This window comes from Capricornis sumatraensis, chromosome 13, assembly GCF_032405125.1.
Source record: "Capricornis sumatraensis isolate serow.1 chromosome 13, serow.2, whole genome shotgun sequence".
Lineage (NCBI taxonomy): Eukaryota > Metazoa > Chordata > Mammalia > Artiodactyla > Bovidae > Capricornis > Capricornis sumatraensis.
The window spans coordinates 63653812-63669640 of NC_091081.1; the positions used below are offsets into that span (position 1 = coordinate 63653812).

At 39.5% G+C, this 15829-nt stretch overlaps 1 protein-coding gene across 1 annotated transcript; it reads left to right on the forward strand.

Moving 5' to 3' along the window:
• The first annotated feature begins 4365 nt into the window (after window positions 1-4365).
• SMIM28 (small integral membrane protein 28) lies at window positions 4366-7922 on the forward strand. Its single transcript, XM_068984960.1, has 2 exons — window positions 4366-4476; window positions 7536-7922. Exons 1-2 carry the CDS (start codon window positions 4366-4368, stop codon window positions 7920-7922), a joined length of 498 nt encoding a protein of 165 aa, XP_068841061.1.
• Window positions 7923-15829: the final 7907 nt, after the last annotated feature.

Below are 15829 nucleotides of genomic sequence, written 5' to 3' on the forward strand. Positions count from 1 at the left end.
ACGTTTTTTAAAAATAAACCATGCATAGACAAATTACATGAGAAATTTTAATCTAAAATCTACCCACTAGTTCCTGTTTTAAATTCATCAATTTGATTTCTACACATTTGTGATCATTATTCTATTTTAAATATGCTAAGGTTTTCCTTGATTCCTGGTTCAGAAAACCAAAGGCCAAATGATTCAAAATACTCAAATTCATAGCCAGAGAACACAGTAAGCTTATAAATTTCGTATATCCTGCTCCCTGATTTTTCTGGAGAATTGAAATGTTAAAAAAATACTTTGTAGATAGAAAACTTTAAATAATTGACAGAAGGAGGGAAATTTCTAGGATGATGGAAATGTTTTATATCTTGTTTCACGTGGTGATTATAGGAGTGAATAAAACTGTCAAAATTCAAACTGAACACACAAGATCTTTGTTCTGTTTGATATTATTCCCCCATAAAGTTTTTTTAAAACCTTTTGCTCAAACCTCCCTTTCCATAAGTGTTCATATTCTTCCAAAGTAAATTTGTATCAATAATTTCTTTTTTATTGTCATACCTGGTTGGTTTTAAAACATCATTCTCAGGTAGTTTTTTTTTTTTTTCAATCCATATTGCTCAGGACTTAATCAAACTGTTTATGTCTTTCCTTCCAGATTATCAGGCCCAAAGCTAAACAGAAACCAAGGCCAAATCTGCTGACCCTTAGCTGAACCCCTGGGCCTCCATGGACTCTGATGCAGGCAGCGATTTGTCACAGTGCTGCCTGTCATCTGCTGATTAGTTTTTCCGTCATCCTAATCATATATAAGTTTATTTAATTCCTATAATTATATCTTGAGAAAGTGCACTGACAAGTTTACTAAAATTCAAATGTATTTACTAGCTTAGAAATTAAATGTAAAAAAAAAAATCCTACCATTTTACAGGCATATCTCATTTATTTCAATCTTCCCTCACCTTGAGTTTTCAAGGGCTTTTTGTCTATCACTGGCCCAGAAGATGAAATGTGTAACACAAAGTCAAACTCCCATAAGTTCCGCAAACCAGAAGGAAACCAAAAAATCTTGGTAGTTGTTAAAAATAAAAATAGGAAATTGACAATGCTGAGTTTAAGGAAATTAAGAAAAAACAGATCAAATGAAATGGGTGAAAACAAGGCAATGTTAAAAAAGAGGAGAAAAGGAAAAGAATTAAGTACAACATGGAAAAACTCTTCTCTCCTCAGTTCCAAAATACTTAAGTTTCAGAGGTAGCTAATCAAACTCTCAGAATTATTATAGTCAGTGTTTATAATTAACATCAAGCTATCCAAGTCCTAAGCAGAAAAGTCTTGGTGAAAAGCTAACTGAAATAGGAAGTGTCCTGTCTTTTAGTGTAGAGAAAATGAAAAAGATCATGTACTCTGGAGGCCTAAAAAATAAAAAAGACTTTAATTGCTAAAATCCACACAGGTATAACTTTCTAGAGTTAAACCCTACAGCATTTCTGTAAGCAGTTACAGCAAATTCAGGCTATTGGCCCTGTCGGCTAAGCATATATTAATAAATTGGAGGTCACACCAGAGACAACAATATTTCATTAGAAGCTTCAAACCTCATTCAAATTTTTTAAAATCACTAAGATAATAAATTTTCTAGACTTTTAGCAGTAATATTAAACTTCTAATCCAATTCTGGGAATATAAAGAAATATGATGGTATAAAAAACACCAGAAATTACATGTGATATACTATTATTAATAAAGTCCAGATTTTATTCAAATCTCACAAAATTTTATGCTAGACCCTGATGCTGGGAAAGATTGAAGGCAAAAGGAGAAGGGGGACGGCAGAAGAGGAGGTGGTTAGATAGCCTCACCAACTCGATGGACATGAGTTCGAGCAAACTCCAGGAGATAGTGGAGGACAGGGATGCAACCCATGGGACTGCAAAGAGTCGGACATGACTTAGCAACTGAGTAACAACCACCCTGACAATGGGTTCTATTATCTGTGGTCCAGTTCTCACTCCTAAACTCCAAATACTCAAACTCACATATATTGCAAACTTACCATGTCCAAAACTCAACTCCTGATCTTTACCTGTCTTGCTTAAAAGACAAAACAAACTGCCCTATCCAGTCTTTCCCCTCCAATGGTCATCCTTCCTATCACTCAAGTCTAAACCAGAATTCTTCTTGATCATTTTTCAATCTTCTACCACCTTTAGCGGTAGAACAATCAAATCTTGTTGACTCTAAAATATATCTAGAATCTCACCACTTTCACTTCTAAATACTAATCTGGTCTGCTATTTCTCAAGAGTCCCTGCTTTTGCCCCTAATTGTTATATCAATTTCCCACACAGAGGCCTGAGTGATTCTTTTAAAATGGAAGTCAGATCTTGTCACGCCTCTGCTCAAAACCGCATGGCTTCTCCATCTTACTCAGAATAAAAGCTGAAATTCCTAAAATGATCTATAAACCCTGCACTCTGTGCTGTACCTTGCACGTATCCTCCCACCCTTGTATTCTACCTTCTACTTTCTTCCTGGCCCACTGCTCCAGCCACTCTGACCTACCAGCCATTCTGAGAACTCAGCATGCATGTGACTGTCTCAGGGACTTTGCATGGCTATTCCCTTCGTCTGCAATGCTCGTCCTTCTGAAATCTTCATGACTCAGTCCCTTGAGCCCTTCAGCTTTTTATACAAATATCACTTATGCTGTGAGATCCTAATTGCCTTCCTACTTTAAAAATGCCTCCCCGATTTCAGCATTTACTCTGCTCCTTCTGCTTTTTCTTCATAGAATTTATCACCTTTTGATGTTGTACATGTTATTTATGTAATTATATTTGTTTCTCTTGGTCCCCCCAAAATGTACTCATAAAAGCAGGAAGTTTTGTCTGGTTCATTCAACGCTGGAGGAGGGTCAACATTACAGATTTACATTTAATGCATTTGGTCCAGATTTCCAATCTGCTTCTCAAGAAAGGAAGGTATTTAAATAAGTAGATAAGATGGAGAAGAGGTCAAGAGCACAGTGTTGGCAAAGCCATTGACATGCAGAAAAGTAAAATAGTGCAGTGGTCCCTAGATGCTCCTCGGTGCTCATGTTTCAATGTGGGGATACAGGACTGACTTAAAACAGGAACACATTCATGGAACAAGGTAACGTGTCAACTGAAAGCACAAAATCAACTAATTCCACAGTAAGAAAGGAAAGCATGAAATGACAAAGGTGTTCCACAGTAGGATACTGACTGACATACTGGGATCTTAGTGAAAACCCTTCTCACAAGTTTGACAAAGTGCCAAAGTGAACTGGGGAGGACAGCTATCATTGCAAATGTAATGAAAACTATGGATCTTTCCACAAAAATTAAATGTATCTAAAAGTTCAGAAAGTTCACCACCCTCCCCCAAACCTATCCATAGATCAATCACCATGGGCCAAATGTTAAGAATCTTAATTAAGAAAAAAAAATCCCATTAAAAATATGACTTCAGCATCATAACAATCACTTGAATGATGCCTGGATAGGCATATTGGCAGTTGCAATATTGAGTTGTAACATTTTGAGTAAATATTTGAAGTTCAAGTTTACTAAAAGGAAGAATCCAACAGCCATGTCTTAAATGTTAAGTTCTTAATATGTATGTAGAATTAAACATCCCCAAGTTACCCCAGTGAATATGTAAACTGAAAGTTTCTTACTGCTTGATATAATTTTATAAAGTTAATAAGGAAGACTATGTAGGTACTGGTAATTTGACTTTTTTAAAAAAACTGAAAACAGCAAACATTCCATCCAAACAATCTGAGCTATTGTCTTTCTGGCTTCTGTACAATTTTATCATTTAGGATCTTTCATCTAAATAATTCACCAAAATGTAATTAATGAGTCTTGCTTCTCTACCAAATACCCACTTCCCTCTGTACCACAGAATCCAGAAATAATTAAAGGAAATTCAGGTTGGGTAGTTTTTCTTGCTCAGCTATATCTCTGGAGAGGGGTGTGGTAAGGGAAGGAAGAGGGTCTTATTTACATCAAATATAAATAGCTCTTTACTCACTGAGACCATTTGCGGCACTGTAATAACATGAATGCAAAGAATATCTGTCTGAAATCTATTCCGTGTCTGGTATCTGATGCCATGCTTATATGATGAAGGCCACAGAAGCAAACCCAGAGGCACGGAATTTAAATGTAGTCCTCAGAGGTCTCTCTGGTTGGTTTCTTTTCCCTTGTTGATCCTCATCAGAGAACAAATTTACCAAGAGCCATCAGCTGGACACACCCAAGCTGGATGTGGGCCAAGAAGCAGCAGCATTTTTGAGATCTGGGCAGCGAGGTGGAAGGGTGACCAGAGCACCAGTCGAGTGAAAGCATGCGGGCACTGCTGGGCAGCAGCTGGGCGAAGTTTGGCCACGCCGGCCGGGGAACGTACGAGTGGTTAACCAGCGAACCTAGCCTCCCTCTTCTGGAAACTCAGCTGCAGGTCTGTACCTACAACTTATGCCTTTTCTTCCCCCAAAATATCCTTGTTAGCTTTAAAACCAACATTGCCTATACTGTTAGGAAAACTTAGTGGCAACGTTTTGCATTACAGGTGTGAGAAAAATACGAATTCGCTGACTTGACCTGGTGTAAGGAGGTAACTTGAAAGCTGGATTCTTTTGACAATGATAAATTCAAGTAAAACTTGTCACAGAATATTCTAAGAACACCTGAGATAACAAATACATAAAAGAACACCTGAAGGCAGAAGTCAGGAAATTCTTGTCTGGGTATGACAAGGTTGCATTTTGGCTCAGTAAGCAATGTCTACATTTTAAAAAAACAACAAAAAAAGAAAGATTCCCGTTGGCCCTCCAGCTGTTTCTAAGAAGCCAAGGATCTTACTTCAGTAGGGGCAGCAAAGAGTTAAAGAGGTTTTGCCTCCAAGAAATGCAGCAGCTGCTTTGCTTTATCTGGGAAATCCCCAAAGGAGCCCCAATCTGAGGGTTCATTAAGGGAAAATAGTTATAGAAACCTAAAAACTCAGAATTAATTTTATGGTCAACGGGAAAAGTTAGTGATACCACTGTCCCACAAGAAAGAGGGGAAGAAACCTATTGTTTGCTAGAAAGTGGAGGGTTGAGATTGGTATTTAAGTTCTCTAAAATCAATTTTTACAGAAATAAATTATACACATATATGATATATCCTTCAGCAGTTATACTTTCTATTGCCTTTTTCTTTAAAGTAATCCCTGTACTGCAAAGTCCTTGAGAAATATTAAAAAGCCACTTTGAGGGGAATGAACTGTTTAGAATATTTGACTAAAGACATTCTTTCTGCATTAAAAACAAAAAAATCCAAAACAATTTGAACCAATATACTATGAATCATTTAATAAACAAAGATACCATCATAAATTTGTTCTATATCTCCACGGTCTCTTAATTAGGGGAAAAAAAGTTCCTTATCTCAAGAAATTGTCCTAATCTGCTGTATAAGTATCGACATCTGAACAAGATAACTCACCCAATGGAGGTACTGATTACAGAAGGGGACAGTAGCATCTTTCTCAAGTTTTTGCAACTAATACTGTTAGTGGTATAAAGTAAGAGGATTACATCAAAACTTTTAAATAGAATGTTAAGTATCTTCATAGTCAATGCATATGGAACTTAGAGGGTATAACAGTATTTAAAATTTGATGCCCACAACGGTTTAGAAACTATTATTACCCACATTTATTGAAGGAGAAAGAAGAAAAATCAATTATACAAAATGGCCCGTGGTTATCAAGGTTGAAGAGTGATTAAGTATTAAGAGATAATAGCTTTAACATTTTAAATCATTTATCTAGTGGGAAAAAATAAACATAGTTTAAATTGCTTTTTGACTCCAACTTGATTTTTTTCATAATTGTAGTAAATTTATTTTTGAGTTCATCTATTCTTAAAGCTTATATAATCAAAGTCCTTGTTTTATCATAACAGATTTTAAGAGTTCTGATAAACTAGATTATGTGTGAGAAAACAAAACAAATTCATAGTTCGCTGATGCATTATATTCTCAAGCCAACCTTCAAAAAAAGATGATTTTACTGTCGTTTCATGCTGAAGAAAAAACTAGAATCAGAGGGGTAAGTGAATATCCCATGGTCACACATATATCAGAAGGTCATATCGGAATTCAAGACCACAGCTGTCAAAGCCCAAAGACGATGCTCTGCTGCTCAAGAAAACCTTAAAAAATTGCAAGGATTTTAAGCTAAAATATTATAATTCATATCTTACCAAAACAAAATATCTAACAGTGTAAATATTAAATAGACCATCTAATTTCAAATCAAAATAGCATACACAGTTGTAAATTCTTTAGGAATTAAAGATAACAACAAAAAAAAAACTCTAGATAAATCAGTCTCTTAAAACGTCAAGACCAGCAAAACATTTGTTCTTTTCACCAAAACCAAGGCAAAAAACCCAGCTCTAGTAATTTTACTAGTGTAAGTTTTATTTTAAATCAGTAAATCTTAGTATGTTGTTTTTTAAAAACATAATTATAAGGTTTTACACTGTTTTCTTTGCCTCTGTAGTAGTAGATACTAACATTCACATGCATTGTGAATGGAGAAGCATTTTAATACTTATTTCTTAGCAGCTTTATTAAAGAGATGTCTACAAAATTTGGAACAGGACCTCTTTTTTCATACCTTGCTATTGGAGTATCATTCTGTGCCTATTATATTATTTACTCCATCAAGAATCATTATTCTTATAAGCTGATACTATCAAATCAATACCTTTTAGGTTACTCAAAAATTTACCTGCAATTCTTTTTCTTGAGTTCCAAATTTCTATATTTATCCTCCAAATATTGCAAAAACAAACTGAAGGAATTTCACAATCTCAATCATCATAAGCATTGGCTATCCAATCATATTTCAAATGTTATTTATATGTCATAGGAGCATGTAACAATGTCAGATTTTACTCCAGAGTCAAAGAAGTTCCAAATGACCCTTGTGCAGCATAAAACATTATTGGTCTAATTCTAAATAAAGTACATAAATAGTAAGAGTTCTCATTCAATGAATGTGTGATGGACCTATCAACTAAACCTTATTCTAATATTTTTACTTGAGTGGAAATATTGTAGGGTATCCTCATGTACTTTTGACATTCTGAATTCATACTTTATAAGTACAATTTAATTCACTGGCATGAATGAATGATTAGAGTGATTTTTAGAGTGAGTAAATGATGGTGAAAGTGAAAGTCGCTCAGTTGTGTCCAACTCTTTGCAACCCCATGGACCATACAGTCCATGGAATTCTCCAGGCCAGAATACTGGAGTGGGCAACCTTTCCCTTCTCCAGGGGATCTTCCAGGCCCAGGAATCAAACTGGGGTCTCCTGCACTGCAGGCAAATTCTTTACCAGCAGAGCTATGAGGGAAGCCCAAATGATGGTAGAATAGGAAATGAAGACAGAGGCCAACCTTAGAACTCCAGGGGTCTTCTTTCCCCATCTTCTAACTATTCTATTCCGTCCCCCAACTCCAGGGCACCCAGAAGAGAAGTTCCACCCGGGAGGATGTGGAGCCCTTCCTGTTCATCTTTCTTCCAGCCACCGTCCTGCTCTTCCTGGCCTTTCTACTGCTCTTCCTGTATCGCCACTGTCAGACCCCTCGGCCCCAGGGCCAGGTTTCCGGCCTGGACTTCCCAGAGCACCCGCCTGCGGGGGAGGTGACCGACTTCCTGCCCGGCTTACCCTGGAGCAGCGAGCAGACCTCCCCTTACTCCCCACTGCCCCCGGAGGCTGCCCTTCTCTCCAAGGCGTGTTCACCGCCCTCCTATGAGGAGGCTACCAAGGATGCTCCTGGGGAACAGGCTCTGGATGCGGGCATTCAGTGTGGAGTGGGTTCACCTGGACTGGATAAGCAAATATAAACTAGTCCTGAAAACCATACAGAACATGGCCCTCCCCCCTTCAAATAGCCCACTTGGGCAGGGGGACAAGGGCCTCTGGACCTAAGAAGCTGTTTGTCACTGGTGGACACGGGGATGAATGGGTTGGGGGTGGGGTGGGGCTGGAGCTTGACAAATGTCAATCTTGTTAACTCATTTTCAAGTTCCTTAGGGGAAACTTTCTCCAGGTTGTTCTAACAATGACTGGGCTCTTCTATAACATATACCCCTGAGAAAAACAAAAAGTTCTAATATGAGTTGAGGGGAAAAAAGAATTACTAGGGAACATAAGAACTAACTCTATAGAGAAAGAAAACAGAAAAATGTTGATAAGCCAAAGATAACTACTTCGACCACCAAATAAAACTTTTCTTTCTACGCAAGTTGTCCAGGGCCTCATCGTCTCACTTCTGTGTGAAGAGGCTTGGAGAGTTCTAGAAGGAGAGAAAAAAACAGCTCTAGAGCTGCAGGGGTCAGTGGACCCAGTGTATTTTCAAGGCTGTTGTAAATAATGGTAAAGTATATTTCAATATTAATGAGGAAAGAACTGACGTTTGCAAGCATTTTAGCTAAAATAAAATAAATAAATTGCTACAAAATTCACTTGTGAGTAGCATAGCTCTTGTTTACCTTCTGACTTGCTTCCTAGATTGTAAGGATTTGGCTTGGTTATGTGGGAATGTCTCACACTAGAATATCATAGGCTGTCCAACTGTCCCGTGGCAGGACAAAAGATGGCTATTCCCACACATTTTCTTGAGGGGACCCGGTGACAACGTATGTTCATCAAGCAGTATTAACAGTAGAAATCAGTTTAACATTGGAAAGGAAAGATCAAATCTATTTTTTTCCCCTTATATAGGATTGAAGGATTGTTTTATTTTTTATTTCTGCTATACAGTAAGTCTTTGTTGGTTATCCATTTTAAACGTAGCAATGTGTACAAGGAAAGGTCAAAATCTTAAAGAGAAACACAGATAAGCTCTAATGGGGTCTTATAAATCACATTGTTCAAGCTCTTGCTTTGCAGATGTCAAAACTAGAGCTGAGACAAGTTAAATACTTCCTAAGAGGCAGAGCTAGGACCAGAAGCCTGGCCTCTCTGCCCTGGGTCAGAGCACCTTCCACAGTGCCAGCTGGTCTCCCAAGAAAACTGCAAATGTGGAATTTCAGTGCCTACTCCAGACTGGGGGTCAGGGCTCAAAATAAGATGGACATAGCTGAATTTGGAATGAATACAAATCTCCGTCTGATTTTCAAATGGGGAGGTAGAGGTGGGTCATTCACACTTGGGGGCTGTATCCGGATACCCATGGGGGTGGCAAGGTGGCACACAAGGTCCTTAAACTTGTGTTCAGTGCTGTAATTTCAGGGGTAAAACTTTTTGTTTCATAGTATAAACTAAACAACCTTCTGTTGGTTCAAAATGAACAAAAAATGATGACTCTTCAAAATTTTAACATGAACATTTTTATACTAGATACACAACATGGTAGAGTTGTAGAAAAATAACAAAGTACACTGCATTGCTTTTCAAATGTAATCTGATAGAAATACTAGCAATGTCTTTCAAGACTTAAGCAAAATACAATCTGAGTGAAAAATCAATAAAATTTATTTCAGGAAAATTGTACTGAATAATTCTCTAATGGTCTTAAAGGGAAGTAAATAAACAAATGGCAATGAGCAGCTCAGCAGACAGCATTCTTTTTTTAGTCCTAGGAATCTAGTTCTCTCTGAGACTCTTGATTTCCCAACTGCCATTTCTTCTTCTTCCTTTGCTAACAGAACCCTGATTTGGTTCTGAAATCCTGGGACCACCTGTGAGAGGCAGACAGACTTCCCTTTCCCCTGCCCACACCAGTGGATGCACAGTAAGAGTTAATCATGGTGATCTCAATTCTATTGCCAGGGACTGATTTGGTCTTTGGGGCTGATGGGGCAGATGTACACAGGAAGAGAGGCTTGCTCTAAAAAAGACTGCCTCAAATAAAATAAAATAAAATAAAAATAAAAATAAAAAAGACTGCCTCACATTAAAAATAGATGCATGGAAGGAAACACTCTTCCTCTCTGTTGGATGTTACATGTCTGTATGCGGTACCTAGGGCTGTTCCTTGCAACCAGGAGCAAGACATTGGCCAGGACTAGTATTGAGGATGGTAGAGTAGAAAGATGGACAATACCTGGATTGATGATTGTCATGCTGCCTAATAACCCTGCAAACGTCCATATTTTCATGAGAGAATACCTTTCCCACCACTAACCACTTAAGCCACACTTGGTATCTGTAGACAAAAGCATCCCAAATACCGCAATTTCAAAGGCCGATATGGAAATGCATTGTCATGTTTAAAAATATTCTGATAGGGTTTCCCTGGTGGCTCAGTGGTAAAGAATCAGCCTGCCAATGCAGGAGACATAGATTCAATCCCTGGTCTGGGAAGATCTCTCATGCTGCAGAACAACTGAGGCTGAGTGCCACAACTACTGAGCCCACGTGCTGCCACTACTGAAGCCCGAGTAACTCAGAGGCAGTGCCCCGCCACAGTGGGAATCCCACGTATCACAGCTGGAGAGCAGCCCCCGCTCGCCACCAAGTCGAGAAAAGCTGAGACCCAGCACAGCCCCAAATAAGCAAACAATAAATGTGTTTTGGTAGACTTACATAAAATGAGTAGTCACTGCTAGGACTCATTGAAGACTTTATCAGTGATGTAGTTAAGGAAACATTTTCTTTTGTGGAACCAAATCAAGCTGTAAGAAAATAAACTACAGCTCCCCAGGCCGAATTCCACTTGGAATCTGTTATGGTACATCCTGTAAGACAGACGGATTTTTACATTTTTCAATAGTTCAAAAAAAAAAGGATACTTCATGACACATGAAAGCTATATGAATTAGAATTTTAGTGGCTAGAAATAAAATTATTGGAACCCAGCCATTCCCACTTGCCTCAGGCTCTTCCTACATCAAGAGTCGAGTAGTTATAGTGGAGTCTATTTGATCTTCAAAGCCCCAAGTACTGCCCAGTTCTGTAAAGGTTTGCTGACACTTGCTACACATACCAGTGGACTTCAACCCTAGTGTATGGTAAAATTACTCGAGGAACTTTTAGAAATACTGATATCAGGACCCATATAGACCAATTAAACAGAAACAGAGCCAGAGATTCTAATACAAAGCCAAGTCATTTTCTAGGTAATGTGAGTGAGCTTCTACCCAGGTGTAAGGTATCCTGTTTAGAGAAAATAAGTCTGTAAATCTAGCTTTGAGCCATCGTCTATAACCCAACATTCTCTGTAAACACTTCCCTGAAGCCATCAGCGTAATGTACATCTGCTACCAATTCAACTCACAAAGCAGGATTTGCAAGCAGAATATTAGAAACCATCATGTAAATAGGGCATCCTTTTTTAAACGTTGACACAACTGGCATACATGCGAGCACTCCAAGCCAGATAAAAATTGATAAAAATCCAGGGATGAAAGAACTAGATTTTAACAGCTAAAAAGTATTTGGAGAAGCAATAACTGTAGCCAGAAAAGATTAAGAATGGGAGGGAGGCGACTTCCCTGGCAGCCCAGTGGTTAAGACTCCATACTTCCAATGCAGGGGGCCTGGGTTCTCTCCCTGGTCAGGGAACTAGATCCCACATACCACAACTAAAAACCCTCAAGGCCACACTAAGACCCTGCATGGCCAAATAACTTGTTGTTGTTGTTTTAAAGAGGTAGTATAATAGTAACAGTGACCAGAATGTAGACCTTTTCACTAAATTCTACACTGGATCAGAAAATATCACTAAGGCATCATTTTCTACAAAGGAAAAGGAGTCCAGTTTCTGGTCTGGCATGAAAGGAGCTTGAAAGTCATTTCTCCATCATAAAAATAACAAAAAGCCCAAGAAACTGAAAAATCAACAGCTCCCCTTAAATTCAGTGAACTGTGGTCACGGGCAAACCAATGGCCCCAAACTCAAGAGAGACAGATACAGAAAATCACAACTTACCTTGAGCAGAAACCTGCACATAGAAACCTCAGGAAACTGGGCCAGAGCTGGGGAAAACTGAACTGAAATTGAAGTAATGCCAGAGGCTCAGAGTAGGCAAATCTGAGAATTGAACACTCCGGAGGGGCCCACACTCTGTGAATGTTGCCTCTAGAAGTCCTACCAGATTCTCACAGTGGAGTTCTGAAAAAAAAAAAAGCTTATTGTGCTTCCAGCAGAAGGAGAAGAGGAACCATCCTGAAACCCGCCAGCACCTTCTGTTCTTTGTAACAAAGTCTGCCCTCAGAACTACTTCTCCAGGGCCTAACCTGCTCGGGTTTTATCAGAACCTAGCTCACCTGGGAGGGGGCGGGGAATTTGCAGTCCCAGCTGATTCTAGTCTTACACTGCAGAGTGGGTAAACACCCAACTAGCTTGTTCTAATAAAGGGGAGAAAAGAAAAAACAACAGAGAAGCGCTTTTGAAGTTCAGAGCCCAGTGGCACAGGCTCACTAAAAGACTGAGACCTAATCATAAAACTATAAAACATTTTCCCTTCCCCCACACCTAACCACTGACCACCACGTAATTAAAGGCCTATTTACTGCAGTTCTTTTTGCCTAGGACATCGAGTTTACCCTTCAAGAAAGAATCGTAAGGATACTAAAAGGCACAAAACACAATTTGAATTAACAGAGCAAGCATCAGAAAGAGATCCAGAGATGGCAGGAATGTTGTTGGAATTATCAGACCAGGAATGTAAAATAAATATGATTAATATGCAAAGAGCTCTGAAAACATAGACAACAAGAACAGAAGGGCAATGTCTGCAGAGAGACAGAAATTCTATGAAAGAACCAAAAAGAAATGCTAGAAACCAAAAACACTGTCATAGAAATGAAGAATGCTTTTGATGAGCTTATCAGTAGACTGGACACAGTTGAGGAAGGAATCTAAGTTTAAGGAAATGTTAATAGAAAATTTCAAAATGGAAAAGCAAGGAGAAACAAAAAACTGGAAAAAAAAAAAAAAAACCAATATACAAGAGTGTGCCTGCTCAGTCATGTCCGACTCTTTGCAACCCCATGGACTGTAGCCCGCCAGGCTCCTCTGTTCATGGGATTTTCCAGGCATGAATACTGGAGTGGGTTGCCATTTCTTACTCCATAAAAGACCCTGATGCTGGGAAAGATTGAAGGTGGGAGGAAAAGGGGACGACAGAGGATGAGACAGTTGGATGGCGTCACCGACTTGATGGACATGAGTTTGAGTAAGCTCCAGGAGTGGGTGATCGACAGGGAGGCCTGGTGTGCTGCATTTCATGGGGTCATAAAGAGTCGGACATGACTGAGTGACTGAACCGAACTGAAAAGGTGTTACATAGGTATAATGGGAATACCAGAAAGCGAAAAGAAATATTAGAAGCAACAATGACAACAAATTTCCTTAAATTAATGTCAAATGGGGTCGCTAAGAGTCAGACATGACTGAGTGACTTCACTTTCACTTTTCACTTTCCTGCATTGGAGAAGGAAATGGCAACCCACTCCAGTGTTCTTGCCTGGAAAATCCCAGGGATGGGGGAGCCTGGTGGGCTGCCATCTATGGGGTCACACAGAGTCGGACACGACTGAAGTGACTTAGCAGCAGCAGCAGCAGCAGCAGCAGCAATGTCAAATCACAGATCCAGGAAACTCAGAGAGCTTCAAACAGGAAAACAAACAAAAAATACCCCTACACCTGGGCATTTCAAATTCAAACCACAGAAAACCAAAAATAAAGGAAAAACCTTGAAAGAAGTCAGATGGGGTGAGAGGGAAAGTTTTACATATAGAAGAGGAAAGATGAGACCAACAACTTCATCTCAGAAACCATGTGATCCCAAAGACCAAATCAGTCCCTGGTGAAGGAATTGAGATCACTGTACTCCGATATTAGAAAAACGCATCATAAGTCCCACCATGTTCTCAGTGCAATGCAGGACTTTGCTATAGAGAGTTAAAATAAAGCTTCTCCTTCTCCAATTCCTCCCCCCATATTCAGACAATACACATAGTTGGATGTTTTGAAAGGCCAGCATTAGCATTCATCCTGTCTATCTGGATTCTGCAACAAGGCGAGGCAAAAGTTACAAATTCTCACTTTAAGCATTGAATCTTCTTGGTTCTAAATTATTCATTATTTACTCCTTTATCACACTAGTAAGCACTGCCTCAGAGGGTTGTTAATAAAAAGATCCAATGTTAAAACATACATCCACCATAAGGGCAGAGTAAGTATTAGTACCTTTCTATATTTATCTTCCCGTATATGACATCAGACATTCTCACTCTCTTGTAGGGAGACTAGGATATCAGAACCTACTCAGCCATCAGCCTTACCAGGCTAAATGCCCAGAGCTCACATCATTTTTAGGGGCCCATGAAAATATTTTAATTTCTTTAAAACCAGAATTTAAAAAGTTAATTGGGGGGGAGGGCATCAAAAATTATATTCATCTTTATAACAACAGAGACATAAAATACAAATGTTTGTATTTTTCTACAGAGGAAGGGACCCAACAAAGCAAAAGTGCTTTAGGCCCATCACAGTTAGAATGCAGCCCTGGGAGGAAGGCTGTCTCAGATCAAGGGAAGCCAACTTTAGGCAAGGAAACCAGAGAAATCTGAAATTTTTTCAGGGGAAATACCTGTGCTCTCTCTCTCTTCCCTACACACACCCAGTGGTTCTAGCCACACTTTCCCTCCCTCTCTCCTCCTCCTGTTCTGTTAGTCTCATCAAAGCGGTAAACGATCAAGAGATCTCAATAAGTCTTCTCCTCAGGCAGAATGTATAAGGACATGCGTGCTGAATGAGCAGAGGATCAGGCAAGTTCAAAGAACCGATTTCAGTTCTTAATGAACTGGTCCAGAGTTTTTATTCACAAAAGACTATACTAATAACTACTATTTATCAGGATATGACATGCAAAACACTGGGCCAAGACATGACCAGGCATTACTTCTTGGAATCCTCAATAGCATACGAGGTGAATCCCATCCATTTGTACAAATGAGGAAACAGATTCAAGAAGGCTGAATCATATGCCCAATATCACACAGCCAGAAAGTAGGAGAGTTGCGATGGAAAGCCAGTCTCTTAAACCTTGCAGCAGGCATCTTCTTCTGACCTGATGGAAGGTCGAAAGTGTCAGTCATTCAGTCGTGTCTGACTCTTTGCAATTCCATGGACTATAGCCCATCACACTCCTCTGTCCATAGAATTCTCCAGGCAAGAATACTGGAGTGGGTAGCCATTCCCTTTTCCAGACGATCTTCCCAACCCAGGGATCGAGCCTTGGTCTCCTGCACTGCAGGCAGATTCTTTACTATCTGAGCCACCAAGGTATAGAATTTGTGATAACGGCAGGCTTGAAACCACTGTAGCCCCAGAAACTGATGCCAAACTCCAGTTCACTGGTATTAAAAATATATTTCAAGTCTTACATTCTCACAAGTAGAATGAACCATGTACTGACCATATAGAGAGACTTTGCTTTGATTATCTTGTGCTTCAAGTGCAGGTCCAAAAGAATTCCAGCTGTGAAAGCAACATTAATGGGAGTCCAAGCTGTCGCTGCTGCTGCTGCTGCTGCTGCTCATGTCCGACTCTGTGCGACCCCATGGACAGCAGCCCAACAGACTCCCCCATCCCTGGGATTCTCCAGGCAAGAACACTGGAGTGGGTTGCCATTTCCTTCTCCAATGCAGGAAAATGAAAAGTGAAAGTGAAGTTGCTCAGTCATGCCTGACTCATAGCAACCCCATGGACCACAGCCCACCAGGCTCCCCCTCCATGGGATTTTCCAGGCAAGAGTACTGGAGTGGGGTGCCATTGCCTTCTTCATTGAGCTACCTA